The 27077-nt window shown below is 39.0% G+C and overlaps 1 protein-coding gene across 6 annotated transcripts in view; it reads right to left on the reverse strand.

Moving 5' to 3' along the window:
• Window positions 1-1500: 1500 nt before the first annotated feature.
• The window catches only part of ANKRD27 (ankyrin repeat domain 27), a 56333-nt gene continuing 30756 nt past the window's right edge, over window positions 1501-27077 (reverse strand). For all 6 annotated transcript variants that reach the window (XM_062604892.1, XM_062604891.1, XM_062604890.1 and 3 more), the window contains 17 exons: window positions 20017-20106; window positions 19055-19182; window positions 18527-18609; window positions 17638-17753; window positions 16753-16845; window positions 16179-16376; window positions 15796-15855; window positions 15560-15679; window positions 11568-11612; window positions 10357-10479; window positions 9574-9771; window positions 8486-8605; window positions 7756-7917; window positions 6784-6892; window positions 5370-5451; window positions 4719-4791; window positions 1501-3557 (listed from right to left, as the gene is read on the reverse strand). In XM_062604892.1, coding sequence (XP_062460876.1) covers window positions 3282-3557; window positions 4719-4791; window positions 5370-5451; window positions 6784-6892; window positions 7756-7917; window positions 8486-8605; window positions 9574-9771; window positions 10357-10479; window positions 11568-11612; window positions 15560-15679; window positions 15796-15855; window positions 16179-16376; window positions 16753-16845; window positions 17638-17753; window positions 18527-18609; window positions 19055-19182; window positions 20017-20106 — 2076 coding nt within the window. In that variant the 3' untranslated portion in view covers window positions 1501-3281. The remainder of the gene's footprint in view (window positions 3558-4718; window positions 4792-5369; window positions 5452-6783; window positions 6893-7755; window positions 7918-8485; window positions 8606-9573; window positions 9772-10356; window positions 10480-11567; window positions 11613-15559; window positions 15680-15795; window positions 15856-16178; window positions 16377-16752; window positions 16846-17637; window positions 17754-18526; window positions 18610-19054; window positions 19183-20016; window positions 20107-27077) is intronic.

Genomic DNA, 27077 nt, shown 5'->3' on the forward strand with positions numbered 1-27077 from the left:
CTTTACCCCTTGATCATCATATCTTGAATATTAAAGTATTTTTTAATTACAAGCTTGATGAAGCACATCAAAGGAAACTTGCAAACTTGCCTAAATAATTTGTCAGTCGTTATCTTTCCATCATTTAGATTAGAGTGGAACTGTCTGGCATTTAAGTGGTTTTTTTTTAGTACATACTCTATAAATCCAGAATGCTAGGAAATAAGCTTTATCCTAGACTGAACACTGAATAAACCTGGCTTGGTCACTTAAGTAGCCTCAGGTTCACAATGACAACTATTCTTATTCTGTAGTAGAATGGACAACTCAGGTTAATTCTATAAATTTCTACTTTTTCTATAAAACTAAAGAAAAAAAATGTTCTCCTGTTAGATGTCTTGTTTAATCTAAATTTTGTTTAAAAATACGATAGCAAATATTTCCCAGGGCTGCATTATATTGCTTTAGTAAGCTACTACTTTCTTTAATACTTCATTTGTGGGGGAGGTTTTTCAAAGGAAGTGTTATATTAACACTTGGCCAATTCTTTTTTCTTTTTCCAAGTAAATTAACCAGTAATTCTGTAACTGCATTGAGGCTGAAACTTGTGAGTGTTGCATCTGGGTCATAATTTGAATAGAATACAACACAATGCACTTAAAACGTTAGCAGTGTGGAACAAGTTGTTTGCTTGAATACCTGTTGTATTCAAAATTTGGTTTTAATAGAAGAAAAAGCAAATACCCAGAGTTCACAGCCTCTTATAATTTTCTCTAACTCTTTTCAAAGGTGCCTAATAAGCTGTCTTAAAACTTGTTTCCAAAGCTATTCAGCCACACTATGCTTATTATTAAGGATTAAGAAAAAAAGACCTGATACTGTACCTGCTGTCCCTGTGCTAACTGTAGTTACAGCAGTATATTCTATGCTTACAATGTAGCACAGTACCACCAGTATTAAAAAGTTAATGAAGTGACTTTTCTCATCCATACTGTGAAGAAGTCTTAAGAATAATATAGTTAAATACACAACATAGTTTAAAACACAAGCAAAATCCTATGTAGTCTGGAAACCAGATCTATTACATTTTAACTTGCATCTTAAACTTTAGACATAATACCTAGGTTATTTTTGCTACAGATGAGGATAAGTGACTTACTGTAGGTCATCTTTTTAATGCCACAAGAATTAAAAAAAACAAACAACTAATTAATCTCTTCTTCTTCTTGGTCTTTTCGCTTCTAGTAGCTGAACATCCATCCTACATTTTTAAATGGCAATGTAGAGATAAAGGGCATTACATGAAAATGTTAAACTTTAATCCAAAGGCACACAACCTAGTAATAGTAATCCATGAATGTAAGAGGGAAGAAAGTCATACTGAACTTGAGAGTAAATTCCAATAGTTTCTCTTCAACTTACATACAGAAACAAGGTGAAGTCTTCAAATGCCCACAACAAAAGCAAGGAAATCTGCGTAAAGGACTAAATTCTTTGAAAAAAAGCACTCATAGAAAACAGTGTTTTCAAGAGTTTTTACTAGTTTTTCTTTCCATCATTTGGCACAAATCCAAGGCACATTAGAAAGTCAGATTAACTCATAAATTATTAGAAAAATAAACACACGACCCTCATATCTCCAAATGTCCACATGTGCACTTATTGCCCATTTACCTCTTGGATTAAAAAGTTACTTTAAAAAAATCACCAGTATGTCCTCCAGCTTTGTACTTTGCCAGGCAGTTTACTAATAGCACAGTTAAAAGAAATGGAGTTATTCATACAAAATAGTTGCTGAAATAAAATGCAAGCAGGATGTGATGAGTCAAGGATAAAAAATACTGCACTTAAGAAACCTGGCTTGTGCTATTTACACGTTCTCCTACCATAACAGAAACAGTAGAAAATGAAGTTCAGATCTAAGCTGTCATCTCATAGTTACTTGTGGGCTTTCAATTCTTCAGTTATCACCTCTAGGAATGGGACAGTATTTGCCCTATTCTAACAAATTCTTACTGATGCGAGAAGTACGTGTCATAACTGGAATTCCACCTTTTAAAGAGCAGTCCAGAGCAGGCTCTAAACCAGTTTTATCCGCAGATGCTACCAGGTTCAGAACCATGAATATTTATTTGTGCATTTCTGCATGACTTTCCTTAGCGGAAGGGAGAGGGGGGAACCAAAACACAACTGCTTTCTAATATCTGAAGGGGGCCTACAAGGATGCCAGAGAGGGACTCTTCATCAGGGAGTGTAGCGATATGACAAGGGGAAATGGGTTTAAACTTAAAAGAGGGGAAGTTCAGGTCAGATATAAGGAAGAAGTTATTTACTGTGAGGGTGGTGAGGCACTGGAATGGGTTGCCCTAAGAAGTGGTAAATGCTCCATCCTCAGCAGTGTTGAAGGCCAGGTTGGACAGAGCCTTGGCCGACATGGTCTGGGGTGACCATGGCAGTGGGGGTGGAACTAGATGATCTTAAGGCCCTTTCCAACCCAAACCACTATGATTCTATGTGTCATTACACTTGCCTCTGCATCCTTTTTTTGATGAGGCTGTGAGCATCAAGTCCAGAGTTCAGCTTTGTCAAGGGCTCTCTGCTTCTTCCCTTGGATCCTGTGTAAGAACTTGATCTTGCAGACCAATACAGGGCACATCGCAAAGAAATGAGCAAGGATTACACCCCGTCTCATTAACAGCATGCATAAATTTCTAACACAGCACCACAGATGTTATGGACTGTTGTTTTCCCAGCTACTGAGATATACAGAAATATATACTATAACAGTTTGTAACATACAATAAAAATAGAGACATTTCAATTACCTCTGGCAATAAATACCTAGTTATCCAATATATCTTTATATATAAATATATATGTATTTATATATACTTATCCAACGTAGTGATAAAGACTGAAAATGCAAAAAGTTATTCAAAGACTTTTAAAAACAAAGTGGTGGCTGAAAAATACAATACAGGGTTTCATTTGGGTTTACTTGTTACACAGAATTTTTTAACAAGTGCTAAGTAGAATAGGAAACTAATTTTGCTGTCTCCACCTCAGTAAGTCCCTGTTTGTTGAGATCAGTAACAATCTGGCTGTTTAGTTACACCTCCAACATAAATCCAACAGAGAGGATTCAGTCTTCCAAAGTGCTAGGAGCATTCTGTTCCTGCACAGGAGTCATCCTGGATTCTGTCTTGAAGGCAGGCTTGCAAGTGTCAATCAATCACTGGGTGTACAGCGAAGGGTTACTGAAATTGCCACAACCTCAGCTTTTGACATCAAATTCATACTTGTCAATATTCTGAAAGCAAGTCATCACAGCAGTCCTTTGACTGTGAAAAACTTGGATTTCCAGGGCTGGATAAACTATTATCACTGACATTCTTTGCTGAAAGTGGCATATTAACAGTGTGTCTCCAGTGGGTTAGTTTACTCCTGTGAGGAACTTCTATCACATCGTCATGTTTCACAGACTCACCACTGCATCCTGTGCCAATGATCTTCACTTCACTCTGGTCCAGTGTTTCAACAGATTTTAACTTGGCTTTATCAAAGCTTTTGATAGCTAACTGTGAGGACAGGAAAATGGCATGTTAAGAGCATTGCCTGCTTCATTACAAAGAAGTAAAATGAATATAGTGTTTCTTGACTACAATTATCACATTAATTACATGGTATTCTTTACACTGAGAGCACAGCCAAGGATTAAAAATAGTGTACTTTGTGGGACAGAAATTATATTCAGTCTACATATGAGAAAAAAAGAAGAGGCAAACCTGCCCCAGGCTATACACAGCAGTACCACAAGTGAAAAGGTAACAAAGGCTTTCCAAAACTTATTTTCACTGCTCTGTCCCAATACCATCCTAACTCTTCTAAGCACATTATGTAATGCAAGTCTCAAGATACTTGAAATTAACAGCCATTTCTTTTACCGTTAAGAAACATGTTAAGTACTAATGTAAGTAAGAATACAGACAGGCTCCAGCAGGCACTGATGAAGGCAAAGGCAAGAGCTCCCTGCTTCCTGATCTAACCTGTCAGAGAAGGTGTCGTGGTTTAAGCCCAGCCAGCAACCCAGAACCCCGCAGCCGCTCACTCACACTGCCCCCCCCCGCCTCCACTCCCGGAGGAATGGGGAGGAAGTACCCCCACCCTCCCACCCCCCTTAAAGACTCCTTTTGGACATTCCAACTATTATTACGTTCCATTTCCCCATCTGAGTTTTCCTTTTCAGAGTGAGTGGCTCTCTTTGATTACTGGCCCCCCTGCAAAAGTTATAACCAAGAAAAAAAACAAAAGAGAATCCAAGCATGCTCATGACAGATTTTCTAAGATGAGAACCAAAGAAATTAATTATAATACCAGTTTACTGAAACAATGCTAACAACAGCCCTCAGAGGCTGCAGAGTTTTTCAAGCCTTGGTATAACCTAGATTTTTCTAGCCATGACACAGAAAAGACAGAGATGAAGCCTGCAGTAAGAGGCTCAAGAGGTTTAAAAGTAAGAATAAGATGTGTTACAGAAGTAAGAATAAGAAGTGTTACAGAAGCACCAGTGAAGTTTAAACAATGATGAAACATTAGTAAATTAGCAAAGAGGTCAGAACTTTTGGGATTCACCAACAGCCACTACTAAAAAAACCTTTTCTGTTACATGTATCGGTATTAACAGCAGACAAAACAATCAGATTTACTGTTATACAAATAATGCAAGCATTTCCACTTACCTGATGCAATAACTCATAGTCAAAATTAGGGACACTTTTATCTCTTGTTACTGTTCTCCGTAAATGTTTTGCTCTAAAAAAATATTTTAAAGAAATTAAATTCAACCACATTAACTCTTTGCAAAGTCTCTGCCACAGAAAATCCAGAAGGTGGCACTACCTCCCCAGAGAAAGGCTGCTCGCTGGCACCTGAACCTCAGAATGACAGCCTACTAGTATTTCCTGTATTTTATCACAGAATATGCTTTAATGTTTAAAAGATCATAGGCAAGACCCAACCACTGAGTGAAGGACTAAGATAAGCATTCTGCTTTGAAATTCTTAATTCATAGTACTTAATACTTAATACATAGTATTAGTGGAAAACCAATTTTCAGTATAGTTGCAAGTACCCCTTTGCTGGCCAGCTTTTCCCTTCTGCTGCACAGCACATCAGTGGTGTTGGGTGTTGATCACCAATAAGCATGTCATATCACAACATCTGCCTGGTGATATGAACATGCACACCTCGCAGATTAACATCTACCATCAAATTAGTCGTATGTAATGTGCAATACTGCCTGACCCGTTTGGGGGCTTTTTTAACCATTTTATTTCTTGTTTGCTTGTGGGAAGCAGTAAAAACATTTCTGAGGAAGCTGCTATGCTTACTTGTTAAATCTGTTAATTGACTGGACCAGTTGAAGTTGTCTGCTTATGGGATCATCAACTTTCTCACATGGCTTAGACTTCACTAGGGGTTTAAAAGAACAGGCAGCTAAAATTAGAATGGAGTCACACTTGAGAATTAAAAAACATAGTTCTGAAAAGTGGTTCTACTGACATTAGAATTAAAATTTTATAGTAAAACTGTATAATAGTAATAACCTGTATCAAAGTCACAATTTATCTTTGGAAATTTTAAAGCATTTTAAGTTGCAGGAGTAAGCATCCTCCATCAGATTAGCATGACTGGCCATGCTTCTGATGAGACTATATAATTCTGGACCTTGAGTCCCTTCATTCCAATTTTCACAAACCTGAATTAACACACAGGTGGTATACCAGCTCTGCATCAGTATTACCTACTCATGTCTTCTATTGTTCTTTTAGAACTATTCTCTTAATATTTGAAAGAACTGTATCAAATTTGGGCATCAGCATACTGTGATTAATTTTGGTTTTTATCAAGGAAGCATTCACAGTCTTTCACAGAGAGCAGGCAAGACTTCTTTCCAGAAGCCTAACTGAAACTCATGGATGCTGAAATGGGCACTCCTGCTCCTCATCTGCCTCAGTTCTTACTTCTACAGCTTCACTGTCATCCTTCCACAGCTTTGGTGGCAGCTGGTCCTCTGCTAGGCTGCATTGTCTAGCTCAGCATGAAACCTGTTACACCCCTTGCCTCAAGTTAGTGAACTGCACCTGCTTGAAAATTCATCTGAAAAACTGAGCCAACTAAGGAAAGTAGTGCAAAAGCAAGACCAAAAGTGAGGGCAAAAAGAAAGAGGTGAGGATGGATGGTGAGTAACACCACCTCTTTCAAGTGGCAATAAGCCACTGCATCAGCTCAGATGTACTGTCAAAACAGTACCGTCTGTATCAGTGTATCTGCTTAGGCTGTGCAATATCCTGCCATTTACTGAAAGTTATTAATTAACTAACCATGCTTAACAGTTTAACCTTTGTAGCTCTTACTTCTTTCCCACAGTATGAGAGACACTAACTAATGGAAGAGTCACTGCCTAACCTGTTTTAGAGAAAATTACTTCTTTGCTTACTTTGCACTGAAATTGTACGCGTATATATTAATAATATAATCTCAAATGTGGTATGTTTTTTCACCTTTAAATGCTTTTGTACATAAAATTCCCCCCACGCACAAAAAAGTGAGTTTGTAGCAATGTCATGAACATAATAAAAGTATGCTGCATTTACAGTATTTTAGGCACTACCTGTAGCAAATGTGCAAAAGAGTTGACTATCCTTTAATTATATATAAGTCAATTATACAAAATACTTGATGGAGTCACACATGAATTCCTAAATCCCTTTTTATTTATACCAGTGGAAATATGACATGTACCTTTTTTTCTTATCTTGACAGAAGCATGCTGCTCACACTCCTTTTCTTTCTCTGCTGATGCAGGTACATAGCTTGGTGCTGTTTCCAGCAACTTAATGATATTTGAATTCTTAATTTTAAAAGTTTCCATTTTCACCATTATTAAAGAAAAAGAAAAAACATCAATACAATTTAGGATTATAGTCTACGCAGAGTGTTAATTAATTGCTGCTTAAAATAATGTAATGCACACAAAAAAAACTCATTATAAATACAATTCAGTTGTATCATTTTGAGTAGGGACAAGCTGCACTGTACTGAAGTGATGATTTTGTAGTCTTGGCCTATTATTTTAAACTGCATTATTTATGGTTAAGCTTATTTCAGTTTAGATGATAATAAACACATGAAAATTGATACAGTACAGAATTTTGTAGCCATTATGCTACATCTCAGAGGCTATTTAGGCACATAAAGATAGGGACCATGCATCAAATAATTAAAAGACTGAAATAATTCTTCATAATTTAGTATTACATATTATTCTGTTAATAAAAGGAAGGTCAGAGTTATCAAAGACAGGATGAAAGGTATCAAAAGTCATGAAGGGCAAAACACAGTGGATGCAACAAGGAAGACTGCTCTCAGTGTAACTGATTAGCTCAAGATGTTCATTTTCCTACACTCAACATTTCTTCTGCAATCTTTGCCACTACCAGTACATATTTTAATGTCATTTTCATTCATGTATGTGCTTTCACTCTTTCCAGATTAATCCTTTTTGTCTAGGATAACTTATTTTAGAAACACAACAGGTTTTATGTACCACAGGTACTGTATTGCACATTGTACAATGAACAGGCATCTTACTCTTTGTATCATGCATAACTGTTAAGTATAGAAGTCTTGGCAAATACTGGTGTGACAAGCAGTTATATCTGCACATGGAACTTTAGAGAAATTTAATGTCAGACATGATCTTTCTGCACTCACCGGGTCAGCGCAGTCTGCAGGGGTGCAGTTCCTTTCATTCCTGATGTGCGTCATTGCACCATTCCGAAGGAGCAAGCCTACCAAGGCTTCATTCTTCCCTATCACTGCCTCGTGCAGTGCTGTATTTCCTTTGGCATTAGAAAGGTTAACAGAAGCTCCGTGCTGGACAGCAAGATGGAATGGAAGTTACAAAGACAGAATAGCACAAAATGGAGATAGCATATGATTATTCTGATTTCCTCTCCTTTTCAATGTATGAATGAGAACAATGCAACGGAAGTCTTGTGGCTGTATAGGAACCCAGAAAGCATGTGCTAGCAATCAACACTTCAACAATAAGCCACCTGATATTATTTTCTCCTTTCTCATAGCCACAATTTCATGGATTAGCTCATTTCATTTTGGTATGTTTACATACTCTGAGTTTAAGAGATACTAAAAAAAAAAAAAAATGCAAAACCCACAAACCCCCCCTTGCGACAGAATCATCAGCAAGAAAACTTAACACCTGCCACAAAAAAATTTTCCATAAAAAAAGCTCTCTGTACAACAGTAGAGTAATATTTATCTAATAAAAAACAAGGAAGGGATTGAAAGAAGTCAGGTAACAGATACACTAATTTTTTTCCCAAGTAGCTGTGACAGAGAAACTAAAAATACTGTTCCTGAGTGCTGGATAAGTATCACATGACAAATATTATTCTGAACATTCTGTTTTCAGTGATCTTACCTGCAACAACAAGGCAGTAGTCTCATACTGACCATTCAAGCATGCGTAAATTAAAGGAGTGTTTCCATATATATCCTTTTTATTTTGTTTAGCATTATAACCCATCAGACATTTTACCACCTATTGACAGAAATAACAACCTTTTAAGACACCAGCCAACCATAATCATGCAGTGAAAGCCCTCCTCTAGAATGAAAAGAGATGGAAGAAAAAAGGATGGAGAAGTCTCATCTTTGCCAAACAGATAATAACCACAAGCATCTCTTTCTATCATACTCATTTTCACATTCTACCACACACTTTTAAAGCAAACACAAAGAAAAGCAACTGAAAGGCCAGAAAATAAACCTGGAGATATGTGAAAACCACACATAACCAATAACTTCACAAAACATGAAAACCAAACGACCACAGCAACAGTGTCCTTTCACCCTTTCCTCTCCAGAACTCATCAGAACACTTGGAAGGAATTGTGCTGTAAATACCACACAAACTAACCTCCATTAATCTACAAGTTTAACTTGTATTCTTGTTTTCTTCTCCCTTCCCTACTGCTTTGTCTCCCCTTCATCTTCATAATTCTTTTTTTTCCCTCTTGCAGTTCTCAGCTCCCTATTTTTAAACCCGATTTTCCACTTTTCTGCACACTCTCAATTTGCCTGTCTGCATCTACTTCTTCCTAGATCATTGTTTTTCCCCTCGTTTATTCTCCCTCCTGTGCTAATATCCTTGCCTCACTAGCTCGTACTGCTTCTTCAATGCTCATGCTTCCCTGACTCGAAGCAAGGGATAAGGTTGTCTTCTACCACTTGGCTCATAATCTACTTAAATTAGCTGAAGACACAGAAAATACTTAATACTGTGGCTACTGAAGATACCAAGCTGCACACATAACCTCCTTCAACAGAAGGTACAGGCAAAAAATACATAGGAAGATTCAGATACACAAAGTATTTTTAAAATGCTTGGCATACAACAGTAGCTACATTTCACTGTTCCTGTTTCAATCATGTTGATAATTTCACAAAATAGCTTTTTTTTGGTGGTTAAGTGTTAAATAACTTGCACTTGTGAAGAGGCTCAGCTACCTGGAAGTGACCCTTCTGGCAGGCCAGATGAAGAGGAACTGCATGGTTTGCATTCTTGGCACTGATACTGGCTCCATGTTTCAGTAAGAGACAGACAAGTTCAGAGTGTCCATGCAGTGCAGCCATGTGCAGTGGTGTAAAACCATCTTCGTTGGAAACATTTACTCCAAGTCCATTAGCGGAGATCTTCGAAAACTTCTGTTGAGGGAAACAGACACCGGAACTACAAAATTAATTATGCTTCTCTCTGCTGACTAAAAAGCAGCCAAATACCTGCTAAGTATATACCAAAGAGGAAAACAGGCATTACAAGAACTTCTACTACAGAGCATAATTTGAGACCTTCAGGAAAAGAGTTAGTAAACCAGAGCACCTTGGTAGCACTTTTCAACGGAACAATGAAATTTATTTTTATCTCATTTCTTCCAGCATGATAGCTTCATATAGAGAAATTCCAAGCAAATACAGGGTACTGTATTTATTCAAAGTTGGACAAACCTTAATTACAGCAATCCACATATTCTGAAAGCAAACTGCAAAGTTTTTTCACCCCATTAGATATTGAGCAAATCTTTGAATGTTTCCTGTATCCAAAATTTTCTACCCTTCAATTAAAAAGAAAATGATTTCATTACATCAGATGAACTGTTTCAGATCAATATATATTCCCTTGCTTTTCAGGCAGAGATAGAGGTTTTGGGCAATATGAATGCTACTTCCCTAGAGCTAAAAGTTACATTACAAGAATGTAATTTATTCTTTTTACAGAATGAATACTCTAACCTTTTGTACTGGCCCACATTTTGAGCACTGGCATAACGGATGGCAGAATTCTGGTTTTGATGCACTGGCTGTGTCATCCTCATCTTCTAAGTCTTCTTCCACCCATTCCAAGAGATAGCGTACCTGGCATAAAAAGCAAGTCCTCCTTTAGAAAGTCCAAAGGCTCCATGTCCTCATAAATTTGCATATGTAGACAAGTAAGATTTCACAAACATACACTTGTGAATATCTCAGGATGATTATACAGCTACCTCCTGGCATCAACTGCCCACAGGCCAAATTAAAAAATCAAATGTTATTGTTGGCAAAGCAGCTACAAATTTCAACATACACAGCAGTGAAACACATTAGAAACTACTTCCTGCTACCTAATCAAGACTTCAGTGTTCGCTTATTCTCAAACTCTCCCAATCCTTTTAGCGCAGATGACTTGTGCCAGCTCATATCAATGCAAATTCTGCCTCATCTTTTGCTTTACGGAATTTGAGACGTGGCAAGGGTGATGATATTTAACCCATATCCAAAACTAAGCAGGGGCACCGACTTTTCTCAGGTCTGTCAATTCCCAGGTGCTTGACAGTTCTGCTTTTTCTTCAATATACAATGCCCCATTTTTGAGGAAAGAGGCTCTTCAATGTAGACAGTTTTAGGACTCAGAGCATTCACGTGCAATTTGTAAACAGTGGTGCTTACTGCATGTTAATTTTATATTCAGTGCGGCAAAAAAAAAAAAAAAAGCTGTTTAAGAAATAAATTTTTACCTTGAAATTCATTAATCACCTACAAACAAAAGTCATCTTAGAATCAGCAGCAACTTTATTAAGTCTCCATGATCACACCATCTGGCAATGTTACACCTGACATCTATCTAGTGTATTATTCTGAGTCTGTACTATGCTCAGTGAGACAAGTCTTTCAGAAACTCAAGACAAAGTGAGAATTAAATTGGTCTCATAATGTAAGGGACAATACATTAACAGTCACCTTTTCTTAGGTACTTGGAAAGGGCTAACATCACGGCACTCAAAAAACCAAGGCAGGAGGAAGATCAGCGTACTTGTGTGTGGAGGCAAGACCTCTCACAGCTCCTGCAGATCTTCTGGGAAGGTATTACTCAAAATATTCTTCACTTATTATTGACAAATAATTTCCTCAATTTCAATGAGGTAAATTGGAATTCAGTAATATCCAACAGCCACCCTAAGACTCACCATTTCCAGATCTCCATCAGCAACTGCTCTCAGGAGTTTTTGCACCTATGTATTAAGAAAACAATTTATTTGCTTTGTTAGTATTGATATTAAGCTGTACACAGGAAACCCTGTGTCCTTCACTAACCTCCCTAAGCTCATGTGGTAGCATTACTGCTTGCTCATTTCATATTTGTTGATAAAGTTTTAAAGGAAAAACCTTCTTCCTTTATGAAGTACAAAAGCCATGTAAGGCCATCTGATGATCTGACTTGCTTAGTTAAAGATAAACAGTACTTACCTAAATAGAGGACATGTAGCCCACACATAAACAAAGCCATGTAAGCTGATATATGTTACTATGCCACTTCAGCAGCAGCTGACCACGCGTTTCCGTTGTGAACCTAACATTAAGAATCCCTAGTCAAGATAAATTTCTACCCTGATAAATGCTAGTACTGTTTGGAATCTTCCTGAGCTACTGTGTGCTACCAGAAGTACAAAAGATACAGATTTTATTTTACTATTTGAGAAACAACAGTTTAAGATGAAAATGATGCTTTCCAATTGTTTACAATCTGCAGATTACTGGTTTATTCCTATGTTAAAAACCCAAACATTTACAAATCTAACTTGACTGTAAGTATGAAATCTGCTTTCTTACTTAAAATCTGAAAAGATACAAATATCAAAGGGTATGCATTAGCACAAACCAGGTCACTTCAAATCAGCGAGTTAATCCAATGGACCAGCACTAGACCAAAAAGTATGCGTATGCTCAGGCCAGATAATGCCTGAGCACAGCTACTGGGTGTAAGTATTCTCCTGTTTATGAGCTCTGCAGGGGGGAAAGAGGCAAGTAGGAGGAAGAAGACATGAAAGGTGCTCTGTAATGCACAGATGCCATTCTCCTGATCCCTCTGACTGCTTTTGAAAGCAAGAGAATGAGATGTACTTGTCTCCCTGCTTCTCTGATTCTCTACTCTCACATGAAGGAGCTGAGATCTAACCTGCCAGAAATGGGATAGGTGTCCGCAAATGGGCAAGGAGACTCGTCCGGCCTACGCAGATTTGTTGTTAAGCCTAGCTGGTAACTCAGAACCAAGCAGCCACTTGCTCACTCCCCCTCCTTTTTCCTCTCCCTGCTCCCAGAAGGATGGGGAGGAGAATTGGAAGAATGTAACTCCCACTGGTTGAGGTAAGAACAGTCCAGTAACTAAGGTATAACACAAACCCACTACTGCTACCACCAATAATAATAATGATAAGGGAAGTAACACGGGAAGAGAACACAACCGCTCACCACCTGCCAACTGATATCCAGCCCAACCCTAGCAGCGATCTAGCCCTTCTGGGTAACTCCCCCCAGTTTCTATACTGGGCATGATGTGCTGTGGTATGGAATACTCCTTTGGTTAGTTTGGGTCAGGTGTCCTGTCTCTGCTTCCTCTCGACTTCCCCTCCTCCCTGGCAGAGCGTAAGACTCATAAAGTCCTTGGTCAGAGTAATCATTACTGAGCAACAACTAAAAACATCGGCATTATCAGTGCTGTTCCCAGGCTGAAAGTCAAAAACACAGCACTGCACCAGCTACTAAGAAGGAGAAAAATGACTGCTACTGCTGAACCAAGGACAAGACTGTTGAAGAATCAGCTAATAAGCTTTGTGAAAGTCTGATTCAGCAGTATAGCATATTATTTTAGTACTGTGCTACAATCACCAAAGATTCTGCTGTGTAAACAAAGCTGTTTCAATATGAAGAAACATCCTGCAAGTTGAGGATGTCATGGAGCAACAGTTACAGTTACATTTCAGTCTTTATCTAGAAACTACTATCTTGCTGTGACAGCAGTGTGTGGCAAAGCAAACTAGGAAGGAGAAGTTGTGTTTTACTGGTCTGATTCGTTTCTTCAGGGTTTTAGCAAAAGGACAGAGCATCCAGAGCTGAAAGATCAGAGGCTAGATTGAATCTTTTTTTTTTTTCAGGAAAGCTTCTAAGTTTTATTTTATTATTACTTGCCAATACAAGGTAAAGCTCCTTGAAGTGGTACAATGGGCACTCAAAGCAGAATTCCTCTTTGCTAACTTTGAATGCCTAAAAGTTAGCCCTCTTACCTAGGTCAGTCTTTTAAACTTCTCTTCTAACTACAGAACAAAATGCAGTCACCAAATGACACTGAAGTGCAACTCAGGTCAAACTAAGCATGTCTGAGATTAATTCCTCTCTGGAAGTACTGATTTCTCTTCACTAAGCAGGGAAAGTAGATGTCTGAAGTTAGGACAATTGTCTTTCAGACATCTGAAGTTAGCTGGGCTGAATCCTAATCTCTATACATCTAAATCTAAAATGGACTATATATATTAGGGAGGCCTCTGCTCCCCATATGTCTCCCCTGCTCATATAGGATAATGTCAAAGGAGATTGTAAAGGTCTTGATGATTTTCAGGAGCCAGTCTTATCACATACAAGATGCTGAACAGTAATAGAAGGTGACCCACAAGCTCTGATAATTTCCTTCCAAAAATAGCACCTTCCTTATAGTTCTAAAAACTGCCTCAGGCCCTAGCAGTGGAGAAGCATACAACATCTGTTATTCAGCTTATAGATAATTTATTAAAAGTACTTAGAGCAAAATGTCTGCTACATGCATTTCCCCATCTTTTCAGTTTGCTTTCTCATTCCTCCATGGAATATAAGTGCCTTCCTTTAAATGTAAAAACAGATGAAATGAATCTACTGCAGTTCACTTGCATGCTCAGTTTTCCCGTTGAAATTGTGCAGAGAGTTTAGTTCTAACAGAGGATGTTCCAAATTTACATGCCTGGCTCCTTTACTCTCTCTTTTCTAAGTTGTAAACAAGCCACATACAAGACATACACCATGACAGAAAGGAACTAAAGCTGGATTACAGGAGAAGGTCATTAATGCCAAGAATCTCAGGTGCAAATTGCTCGTAATCTTTTCCCCTGGTTTGAATTACAGTCTTAACTTTCGGGTGTGACAAATTTGTTCCTTTAAGGAAAAATAAGCCTGAAGTGAAAACAGATAAATCTATGAATTTATGAAACTAAATCTATAAGGTGAATTTTTTTTTTTTAGACCTTATTTAGAGTACTTGGCTTTGTACAAACAAGGAGGAACAGTCCTGCATTGAGGCTGTCAGAGTAACTGATAATGAAGTGTGAAGTAATACTGTCCAGTCAAACTCTACATCTTTGAGCGTCTTGAACATTTTTAGAAAGCAGAAACTTTTGGCAAGAGAACAACTTTTTACTAGCAGGAATAGGAAACATTTTAACATAGAGGTGATACAGAGATAAACAAAAACACTAAGGAAGTCAATTTTGACAAAAACTGAACAGGAGAACTGGAAAAAAATGAAGAGAGAAGCATCAGAAGGAGTGGTGATATGACAGTCTTAGGAAGGGATAAATGGAAAGTAGGGTTCCAAGGTTTCACATGAAAAAAAAATCAGAGAATGACATCTTGTTTGGTGTGGATAAAGCAAAATCAGCAACAATATACATACAAGATATTTAATACATAGTGTGTACTACTTCACGTTACAAAACGGATTTCCTATGCCTATTTTGAAAGACTGTCTTAACATTTTAGTTTGTTGTTTGCCAGTATGCCTGTAATAGTCTCTTTCCCTGACAGATTTTTAAGTAAAAGACATTCAACTTCTGGAGAGGACAGCAAGGTCCTTCGGGCACTGACTGCCATTATAATTTTACAAACTTCAACAAATTCAGTTATGTATTAACTGCAGTAAATCTGAACAACTACTCCAAATATGCTTTCAGTTTTCCCCCAGAAATAAGCAGCAAAGCAGTTGATACCATACAAGTGTTTAGATACTCAGCTGACAAGCACCTGAGATAGCAGCATATAATTTTCCAAAACAGACAGAAGGCTATTCTTGAATAAGCAGTTTAAAAGAGTGTTCCAAAATATCACTCTCCCAGCTCCTTCTCTTTGCTTATTGTAAGAACTTACACCTTAGTCTTACCTCTTTATAACTGTTTTTCACTTCTTCTTTTCTTATTTCAGTTGATGTTGATGACAGGCTTGAGACAGATGATCCTCTGCTGAAAGTTTCTGTTGACCGCTGAGGAGACCTAAGTGGTGACTTAAAGGTGGAGAAAAACCCCAAACAAACAAAACCCCACACAAAAGAAAAGTTATTTATCAAATTAAGCAGGTTAAACAATGGCAAAAAGTTTAGCAACTTGCATTCATTGTTACCTCAGAAGCACTCTGTCCTCTTTCAAATGTTAGAGAGTTTAATTCCATCAATGACAAAATCTGCACAAAAATATTAATAAAGAGAACCAATGTAATTCCACTTAAAGAAGAATCTACTGACCAAAACACAAATTAGCCAACAACCTAATATTAGGAACAGATTATGACTGAGCAGATTAAAAGCGCCCATTTACAAGTTTATGTTGCATACCACATGCTGTATTCCTGCTACTAGATTTAAAATGTGACCAGTCTTCCTTACAGTGAAACATACATTTTAATTTTAATAACACCAGACCACAAAATCCTATTAGCAGGTAAGCATCTACACCTCCATGGAACTGCATCAGAAAGAAGCTGGGCTAGAAGATAAAGAGCAATACCTTGGAATTTAATGCACACTGTAGGGAAGTCTCTTTCATCCGGTTTTGAATTTCTGGATTTGCTCCATTTTGCAAAAGCACTTCTATGATCCCTTGATAGCCCCAGCGAGCAGCTATATGGAGAGGAGTATCTCCCTTCTCATTACCAATATCTAGTCTACAGGATTGCACATCATAGTAGACTAAAGCTTTGACGCACTGGAAAGAGAAGGAGAGCTATCAATAAATTACAGTATTGTCTCTCAATTCACATAATGTGCAATCCTAAAAAGGCTTTTTTCATTGCTGTTCATATAAGCCATTGGCTGAAATGCAAGGTTTTACAGTTCAGTGTCATTAAACAAAGAGGTAAATAAATCAGCTGCATTTGCACACTATTATCTTTTATGTGAATGCATAATAAAAATTGCTATGAACTACTGAATAATGTCCTAATTTACAGTGTTAAACAGTTAGCCTCCGAACGGTTTTTATTTACTTTTTTTTAATATGCAAGTTTAGTGCAAATTTGCATCACAGTTTAGCTCCGTTCCATTAGAATGCCCACTTAGTTTGTTAGAAAACAATTACTTACATCCTCATGAGCATAAGTGCAGGCTAAATGAAGTGGAGTATTTCCATTATTGTCCTGAACATCAGTACTTGCCTTATAGTGCAACAAGAGAAGCTTTAAGGAAAAATAAAAGTAGACATTTAAGTAAATAAAATATTAATGGACAAATAATTGCTGGTCTGTAGCTTCTGTTAGGGTTCTAGCATGATGAAGCACTTCATGAAAACTAGCTATGTCCCTCCTATTTCAGACACTACACTCTCAGCATTACAGTACTGGTTTTGCCCTACCCTAGGAACCAAATAAAACTGCTCCTTATATATTTAGAGTTGTCACTGAAAACAGAAATCACCTACTGCAGCAAACACTGCAATACATATACTACATGATAATTTATCCTGTATTTTAAGAGCCTGTGGAATTGATGACACAGCTTAATTTCAACAATGCTACCTGAAGAATCTCACATATATAAAATTCAAGTATATAATACTTAATGCAGTTATACATGCTATCATAATGTGTATTCACAATGTGAAATCATTTAATTTATTCCAATGACTGCAACAGTTCTTTTGCCTTAATCAAAAGCAGAGATGTTTATAGGCTCTCCATCTGAACTATGTATTAGAGATTTGTGTTAGTAAAATGCATGAATTATCAGATATGCACAGCTGTCCATTTCTTGGTTATCACAAATGGCTGAAAACTTTGCAGTATAGAAAAAAAAAATACCATGCCAACTACAATGACAAAAGACCATCAATTCTACAGCATGTGTGGTTCTGGTAAATTTCCCAGAAGACGTAGGTGACAGCAAGAGCAGAAGAGCTTAATAGGAGTCATATAGTTATTATTTAGGTTAAGCATTTCTTCTTATTTCTAATTAAGCCTTTTGGTGCTTACTGTAACATTTTGATATCCCTTCTGACAGGCAAGGTGAAGTGGAGTTGAACCGTGGTAATCTGTAGCATTGACAACAGCTCCTTTGGCTACTAGAAAATCCACTAATGATGTTTGCCCTTGAAAAATATGCAAACATTAAAACAAAGTAGTAAACAAGAACATTACTACTTTTAAAATTCAAACGTGAACTATAAACCAGGATATCCTGCATTTCTGTATAGTATGTTTACATATACCATAAATTGACTTCCTTGGTATTTGGGGGTTCTGTTGCAGATTATTCAAGGTCAAAACTCTACAAAAGAACCTCCAGCTAAAAGCAAGCTATGCTTTATTTTACAAGTTGGAAAAGAAGATAAAATAAAGCTGTATCACACAAAGCACTCTCCTATTGGGATTCAAGATAATAAGAAAGAAAATTATTTGTTAAAAAAAAAAAATCACTAAGAAAATTAACACATCTTTTAAAAAATGTAAGATTAATGGCATAATGACCATTACAAGACAGGAAGTGGTACAGATCTACCATACATAGCCAGATGAAGGAGAGAAAAAAGATCCATTTCTCAATCTCCCAGTTCTTTGAAACAAGTCTGGTTTCTGAAGACACATTTTTTCACAGCTAAATAAAGAGCTACCTTGGTAACTACTACAGCAAAAGTAAGCAGCCAGCAAACAAACAAACAGTAACTTAACCATAAGAAACTCAGTCTGAAAGAATATACAGTTACTCCAGTCTGTGCCAAGATACCAGTCTCCATAGCAAATAAGCAGAAAACAATTTAATGCAAAATTCACTATTTAATGCAAAGTTAGAAAACATGCTATCACAAAGATAAGGAACAATAAGGAGCAGAAAACACTAGTGAATATGACCAACAATACTCACCACAAATAGCAGCTATATGAAGTGGTGTATATCCCCGGTCATCTCGAGAAAATGCAGTGATAATGGAAGGATCATTCATTTTCCTTTAAAACACAATTTTTTTAAAAGCAGCTCAGTTACCTATGCAGCAGTGGTAAGGAGGAGAGAAATTGCCAAAACCCCCTGATTTTGGAAATTTTATCCTTTATCCTTTTACACTGGCAAATTATCTTACAGAGAGTTTCACATTTTGTTCTGAGATGCAGTTTTGTCTAAGATGTGTAAGTTAGGTTCAAGAGAAGAAACATTTTTACACCACATTTACCAAAGGACGTAGAGCCTCCATCGCAAAATTGATGGTTCCCAGGCATTCAGTATTCTCCTAGTCTTTCTTCTGCCTCTTCAAAGCACACAAACATACACCCTCTACTCTATTATGAAGTACTACCAACTTCCTCTATAACCAAGAACAGCATACATTTAAAACTAAATCTCAGACTAAGGCTTTTGCATAGCTTTTGTATATCTGTGGATATGAGAAGTGCTTACCCAGACACTAGCTTCTCACATTTGTCACAGTAACAGAGTGGATGACACATTTTCTGTACAGTGTCCTTATCACTGTCACCTTGACTTAGTAATCGCTCCACTTCCTCCTGATTACCTGAAGCAATATGCTATGAAAATCCAAGAGGAGAAAGAGAATGAGGAGCCAATATGAAAAAAAGTTTCCCTTTAAGGAAAAAAAAAACAAACCCCAAAAACAAACAAACAAAAAAAAAACCACAAAAAAAAAACCACAGAAAAAACAGAGTAATTTACTGAAGCACAAAATGAAAGGAACTGATTATAAAAGACATGTATTCAAGCATTAGGAAGCAAAAATGAACAATGTCACAGCACAAACCCCTCTAACGGGCATTCAGTATTAAAAAGAATCTGTTCTTGGCTTATTTCACTTTCTATAAAAAATTGAAACAATTTCTATTGTTCTCTTTAGACTCAGTCACGAAATTGAGTTCCCTCTGTGCAAAAACATTTCTATAAAATTAGCAAGTCTCTAGCCATAAGCTGTGAACACATATAATTAGAAGCTCTGCTTTGAGTCCTTGTAGAGGCAAAATTCTTTTAGAATGATGTGAGATTAACATATAATATGAAGTAGCTGTCAGGTGACCACATTTAGCTTATTTCAGAAAACTTAATTTCAAGCACTAAAAGCTGTGAGAGAGAACCTGACGGTAACATCACATCTGTGCATTAAATGGGCCCATCAATACCAATAGCATTTCATCCTCATTTGCTCTGTATTTTGTGTAACATGCTGAAATCTGTAATATTAACTTGGTAATATTTTGGCACAGAAATCCACTAAATTCAAAACAATGCTCTTAGCATCTCCGAAAACACACTTCACAGTACTAATGTAATTAACACTGCATTATATTTCAGAAAATCAGAGAAAGGAAGGGATATAAATACATACTTATTCTGCCACAAAAGTTACTAACCTTAAATAAGCAGTCTATTGGAGCAGCAGACATCTGGGACAAGTTCATCCTTTGTCTTAAAAGCAGCTTGTCACATAGTCTCTCAGATTCCTGAAAATAAAACATTCAGGTTGATTATCTATATACTCATTTACAGGCAAAAGTGAAGGACCTTAACAGTTGAATTAACTTTAAAAAAAATGAAACACTGTATTTACCACTTATGAATTATGAGATGCATGCAAAACCTAAATCACTTTCACATTTAGGATTCTGAGACTGAAAAACTGCACACCTGCTGTTCAAAGAAATACGTAGATGTTCATCAGAATATTTCTTTACTGGAGCATTAATAAAATTATGACTGCAGCAGGTAAGAAAGAACATGGCAAAACAAGAAAAGACATAAAAAAGACAACAAGAACGAAAAAAGGTGCAATGAAGCTTTCTTGTAAGGAGAAATTAAGATTCTTCATCCTGGAAAAGATTCACCTGTGCTACAGTGGTCTAGAAAAAATCACAAGTCCAAACAAAACATGCAAAGAATGAGTATTTGCTATTCCTCAAGAGATAAGAACTAGGGTGCCCAACAAAAGCATCACACATTAGGTCAGGGGAGGGAGTAAGGAAAAGAGAAAAGAAAAGTATTCTCTTATTGTGGAACTCATGTCTACTGGATGCTGCAAAAATCAAAAGCATAAATGGACTCAAAGAGGCACTAGACAAATTCACATAAGACACATCGACTGGTGCCTATGACGAGAGATGACACAGATACAACTCTCACCCAAAGACCCCACTGAACTCTCTGCCTGCTGGGAAATAAAAAACTGCACCAGGTGAAGCATTACTCTGCTGTAGACTCATTCACAGAGTGTTTCTCACTGGTCACTTCTTGACAATCAGAGACTGAACTAAGATGACATGTAACTCTACTCTCACAGTACTTCCCAATTCCTGAGAAATCTGAAGAATTCAGAATGCACCAAAGAACACAAACATTTCCAAAACCAGGTGAAAATTCTTAAGTGTGACTCAAAATCTGAAATGGCAACATTGAGCCTCATGTGAAATAAAATAATAAAGAAAATACCTTCTAAGAAAGTAGATGGAAACACTTGCAGGTTTTTGATTCTGATCAAGCAGTCCTTAGGGTTGGCAGTGAATATCATTTCTATGGATGTTAGTTTTGGATAACAACTATTTCCCTACAAATGGAAAGCATGCACCAAACTGAAGACCACATGTGTCAGATAAACTTTACTGGTTTAGGATCCAGGCTATAACTTCTGTGGTAGAGACCAGATGGAAATGAGTAAAAGAAGTCCAACTCTGCTCTCAATTTTCCTAAGTCAGCATGAAGCTTAAGAAACTAGTGAACTGCAAATAAAGATGATCACTTGAATACCAAAAATAAAGAGTTGACATTTTCTAGGAATTAGATCACTTAAGCTTGAAAATCAACACAGATGCCTCTGATAAAGCTGACTAAAAGATCCTTCATTGTATAGAAAATGATGTCATTAAAAACATGTTTATGAAATCTAGAGATAAAAGATTACATCGGTATACTTCACACTCAGTTGTTTGTATTTAGGTACTCAAAGATAACAATCTTTTCAAACCCAAGTACTTTAGCTAAAGATATCCAAGCATATCTTTTCAGAATTACAAGGCACATAACACTAGTCTCCTTGGATCAATTCTTCAGTGTGATCCAGAGTAAATTCCCTAAAAATATTTAATAAAAAATTGTAACTAGAGAAAAAAAAATGTTAAAGCCTTACTGCTAATATAAGTTTCTGAAGTCTAATTGGAATTTCTAATATGAATGCTCACAGACAGCTTTATAGTTGCACTACGAAGAATCTAAGTAACCACTAGGAGGACCTACTGTAGTTTTTGCACTGTTCTTTCCTCTGTATCTTTTACAAAAGAAGTGGAATAATTATTTGTCACTTGAGACAGCAATCCTTATGTAGAGGTATTATCTATTCTGCAACTGAGAAAAAAGAGGCCATCCCACAGTGAAACTGTGTATCTTTGAAATTGAATAAGAATGGCATAAGCATCATGTGTTGGCTGAAGTATTAAGTTTGGGCCTTCAATGATAAAACTTGCTTGAGCTTCAGTTCCAGGAATTAAAAATCCCCATGCTTTGAGTGGAACTTTCAGGCATTTTAAATATATATCATCTAGAAACACACATCAAAACATTAATGGTCTTATCTGACACTGCTCTCCATACTAAAGAAATTAAATATTTATACCTATGAAAGTGCACCTGTATAATGGCCTGTCCAAGGCGACTTTCACAGATTACAACTGATGACTTGGGGAAATTACCTCCACACACACCCCCAGGCAAACACTTTATTAACCTCAGTTCCTGCTCAAGTCTTCCTTTCCCCGCTTCTCCCAGCTTCCCAGTTCCTCCATACCTACTTCATTGCCACCCACAGCTCTTTGCATACAAGATCCAAAATGCTACTTATTCCCTAGCAGCTAATACAGCTCCCTACTTTATATCTAACTTCAAACCTCTGAACTAGAGGGTTTTACGGCACGCTAGCTGTGCATAGCAACATAACTAAGGCCCAATACTTGTTAACTAGAATTCTAATAAGGATGACAACTCCCAGAAAATAAAATATAATTTTTCTGTGCTATCAGTTTCCTCCTCCTCTCCTCCCCACAACCAAAATGTCACCCCAAGGCCTATATGACCTTGGGTGAAGAAATTTGGCAAGCAGCTCCTACATGCAATCTTCTTACTGACATGAGGGTGATAATATGCCCATTATCCCACATGGTACATTAGTTCCCTGCTGAGTTTTCTTTATGTAGTTAGCTTCATTAGGGATTGGACAACAGCATTACTCAGCTGCCAGAAGCTCCATCTGAAGCCAGCTATAAAATTAAGTGTAGCCACATGAGGGGCTGTAATGAAGCCCCAGGGCACAGCAATGTTCCTGCTCACTTAAATCCCACAGCCGTTTCCAGCACCATCTGGAAAAAGAAAGCATGGGGCATGAACACAATGGCTCCTGCCGTTTTAAACAGGAAGCTGAGCTCCTCTACCAGAGACTAAACATTAAAATATCCTAAAGGGAAAGCAATGCTGTTGGAAGTTCCTATGATGCTCCTCTACCTCCTCAACTATTGGAAGTTCCTATCACATTCTTCCGTCTCCTCAACACCCTTCCTGCCAAGGGGCTATTTCTTCCTCTTTATTGAGTGCCATCTTCTCATCCCTTACCCTACATTAGAGAAGAGGGTGGTCTAACTCTTTCCTTTTCAGCTGTGCTCGTGGGAAGGGTCAGTGGTCACCCAATTCCTTGTCTTCAACACCCTGCTGTTTTCTACCTCTTGCCAGGGTGCTACCTCCAAGTCATGCTGAGTCTTACGAATGGCAGCTTATAAGTAAGGAGCTCCTGTTGCATGCTCACTGTACATACATTGAAGTGAGGAAGTTAGAAACTAGCACTTGAGGTCTGGAGCTGATGCAGCTGATTTATGTATGAGACTGCCTTCGTTTAGACTTCTGAACTACATAGTTCATCTTTCAGGAGAGATACTTTATTATTTCTTTGGGAGGTACCTTAATGGAATTGACACTCATTATAAGCACCTGGGGGCAATCCCAATATAAAATACTTAGCTACATAAGGAGATAGGACCATGCATTTAATAGAAGGCAGTCTTTATTCCAGAATTTTAAGAGCAGTATATTTTTTTCCCAGCTTTCTAGAACTGTTGAAGCCAGTTGTACTTTGGTTTCAGTTCTCCATCCAGACCACCAGCATTGCAATTCGCATACTGACTGTTCAGGACAGCTATGTGACTGCAGGAAGCAAAACTGATTGGCAGGGTTATTTTTTTTAGCTGACATTTATTTCTTAAACATCATTCAATACAGCATTACAGACAAAAATACAACAGTCTCTTTACACAGAAGAGCCTCTTTTTTTTTTTTTTTAATGTACTGTCCTGGGTTCAGCAGTAGCAGTCATGTTTCTCCTTCTTGGTAGCTGGTGTAGTGCAGTGTTTTGACTTTCGGCTCGGGAACAGAGCTAACAGCAATGTTTTGGTTTGGCCAAGGACTTTGTGAGCCTCATGCTCTGCCAGGGAGGAGGGGGAGCCAGGAGGAAGCAGAGAAAGGACACCTGACCCAAACTGACCAAAGAGGTATTCCATACCACATCACATCATGCCCAGGATGTAACTGGGAGTGAGCCGGAAGGGCTGGGAGACTGCAGGGTTGGAGGAGGTATCGGTCAGAGCTTGGTCGGGCTGGAGGGGCGAGTTATCGGTCGGCTGGTGGTGAGATGATGTATTCTCTTCCCTTGTTATTTCCTTTATCATTATTATCATTGGTGGTAGCAGTAGTGATTTGTGTTATACCTTAGTTACTAAACTGTTCTTATCTCAACCCGTGGGAGTTGCATTCTTTTCGATTCTCCTCTCCGTCCCTCCGAGAGCAGGGGGAGGGCAAGAAAAGGGGGGGAAGTGAGCAAACGAGTTACCTGACTGGGTTTAAACCACGACAGTTCTTTTTGGCGCCCAACGTGGGGCACGAAGGGTTGAGATAACGACAGATCTGACCAGATTAATAGTCACTCGTCACGATGCTGATTTATTGGCTCTCAAGAGTTTTTCTTCTTGATCTCACAGCTTCAGAATGTTGTAACTTACGTAGAGCCGGTATTTGCTGTGTTAGTGTTTATCAAATGTGGGGCCTGGGCTAAGGTTCTTGTCTCACTGTGCTTTATGGCAATGGCTTGTAATACGGGCGGGCTCCAGCAGCAGGGCGGGACGGACGTGGCCGTGCACTTGTACGTGGCCGTCCGGCTGCTCTTCACCGTCCTGGCCCTCACCCTACTCTCCATCCTCGTGAGGCTGCGGGGAGCCGAGGGGGAGCGGCCCCGGGAGCCGGCGGCAGCCGAACCGGCCCGGGAGAGCGGCCCCGGGGACCAAGCGGCGGCGGGAGCGGGGCCGGAGGCCGCGAGGGGACGGCTGCCGGTGGAGGAGGTCGGGGCGGTCGAGGAGCAGAAGGAAGGGGCTGCCGAGCAGCGGGAGAAGGCGGCGGAGGAGCCGAGCCCCACGGCCGAGTCGAGCCCCGCGGCCGAGCCCAGCCCCGCGACGGCCGAGAGCATTTCCCGGAAGCCGCCCGCCGAGCCCCAGGAGGATGCAGGAGACCAGGTAGCATTTTCCAGCAAGGCAGAGGAGGAAGGTCTGGACTCAGGAAAAGAGAAGCTGGCGGTGGGAGAGCCGGCAAGCACAGCAGCTACACCAGCCCCAGTGACAAGTACAGCAGCTACACCAGCCCCAGTGACAAGTACAGCAGCATCAACTGAGAGTTCTGGAGGTTTTGAATGGCCTTTGGGTATCCTTGGGACCTGCCTGCTGATCGTGATGGGGATCAGCATGTTGGCACACACACAGGCTGTGTTCTACCCACAACCACTTTGTCTGATCTCAGAAGTTAAGCAGAGTCAGGTTTGGGTCTTGTCTGCAGTTAGACAACAATATAGGAGGACCAAGAGGTTTCCTCCAAGGCTGGACCGTCATGAGTGGCAGGGTGTGTGTGACAGTATGGGCAAGTATCTAGTCCACTGGGCCCCTCCAGTGCTTTGGAAGCATCAGAGATGGAAGGCAGCTGTGTGGAGTCCCCAGCAACAAGCTGCAGAAACTGCTTAAGGGGACAGTGAATTATTTTGAGCCTGGTGGGCCCATGGCACTTCAGGCCATCAGAGCAGAGATGCAACATAGAGATGGACTCATGATCGAGGGGTGGACTTAGCAATGGACACTATTGCCCAGGTTATTCACAAGCGTGAACACTGCACACAGTCTCTGCTGCTCTGGAAGACTGTTACAAGAGATGGAGCCTGACATCATGGACCAGATGGACGCAGCAGCTTTATAGCTACTGGTCCATGCACTTAGGTAAGAGTGGGATCTGAGCATGACGTGAATGGTATGGAATAAGGGGTGGATAATGTCCTGGGTTCAGCAGTAGCAGTCATGTTTCTCCTTCTTGGTAGCTGGTGTAGTGCAGTGTTTTGACTTTCGGCTCGGGAACAGAGCTGACAGCAATGTTTTGGTTTGGCCAAGGACTTTGTGAGCCTCATGCTCTGCCAGGGAGGAGGGGGAGCCAGGAGGAAGCAGAGAAAGGACACCTGACCCAAACTGACCAAAGAGGTATTCCATACCACATCACATCATGCCCAGGATGTAACTGGGAGTTAGCCGGAAGGGCTGGGAGACTGCAGGGTTGGAGGAGGTATCGGTCAGAGCTTGGTCGGGCTGGGGGGGCGAGTTATCGGTCGGCTGGTGGTGAGATGATGTATTCTCTTCCCTTGTTATTTCCTTTATCATTATTATCATTGGTGGTAGCAGTAGTGATTTGTGTTATACCTTAGTTACTAAACTGTTCTTATCTCAACCCATGGGAGTTGCATTCTTTTCTATTCTCCTCTCCGTCCCTCCGAGAGCAGGGGGAGGGCAAGAAAAGGGGGGGAAGTGAGCGAACGAGTTACCTGACTGGGTTTAAACCACGAATATGTACAAAACCCCATTCGTAACAGGTTCATGGAAAGAGCCCAGGAGAGAACAAACCCCAAAATTACAAAAAGGCTAAATTACTTTAAGTGCTCCTTCTTTTAAGATTGTGCCCCAGGCCATCAAATCCCAAGCCCTGAGCACTGAGCCATTATTCTGGCCCCTACAATTAGATTCCAGTGCTTTGCAGCTGGGCAGACCAATACACATCAAATTTATTCTGGTTTCAAGTTCACTCCCAATTTCCACATCAGATCAGGAAAACCTAATTTTGCAGTAGTAGAAAGTTTTACAGCCATAAGACTAGATTCCTTTAATAAATTACAAAGTTCTTGAATCACAGAAGTTTCTGAAGTTATATCGATATCATCCTTGATTGGCCTGCAGGGATTTGACCTGATTGACAGAAGGTCTAGTTGCCCAGTAGGAAATAACTCATGAATCCACAAACTTCCTCCTCCTGGTTGGTTAGAGATCCCAAGAGCCATATTTGACCTTCAAACGTCACCTTATGGTTC

Source organism: Pezoporus occidentalis, unplaced genomic scaffold (assembly GCF_034315485.1).
Source record: "Pezoporus occidentalis ecotype Australia unplaced genomic scaffold, CSIRO_AGI_Poc_V1 ctg89, whole genome shotgun sequence".
In the NCBI taxonomy this organism is placed as follows: Eukaryota; Metazoa; Chordata; class Aves; order Psittaciformes; family Psittacidae; genus Pezoporus; species Pezoporus occidentalis.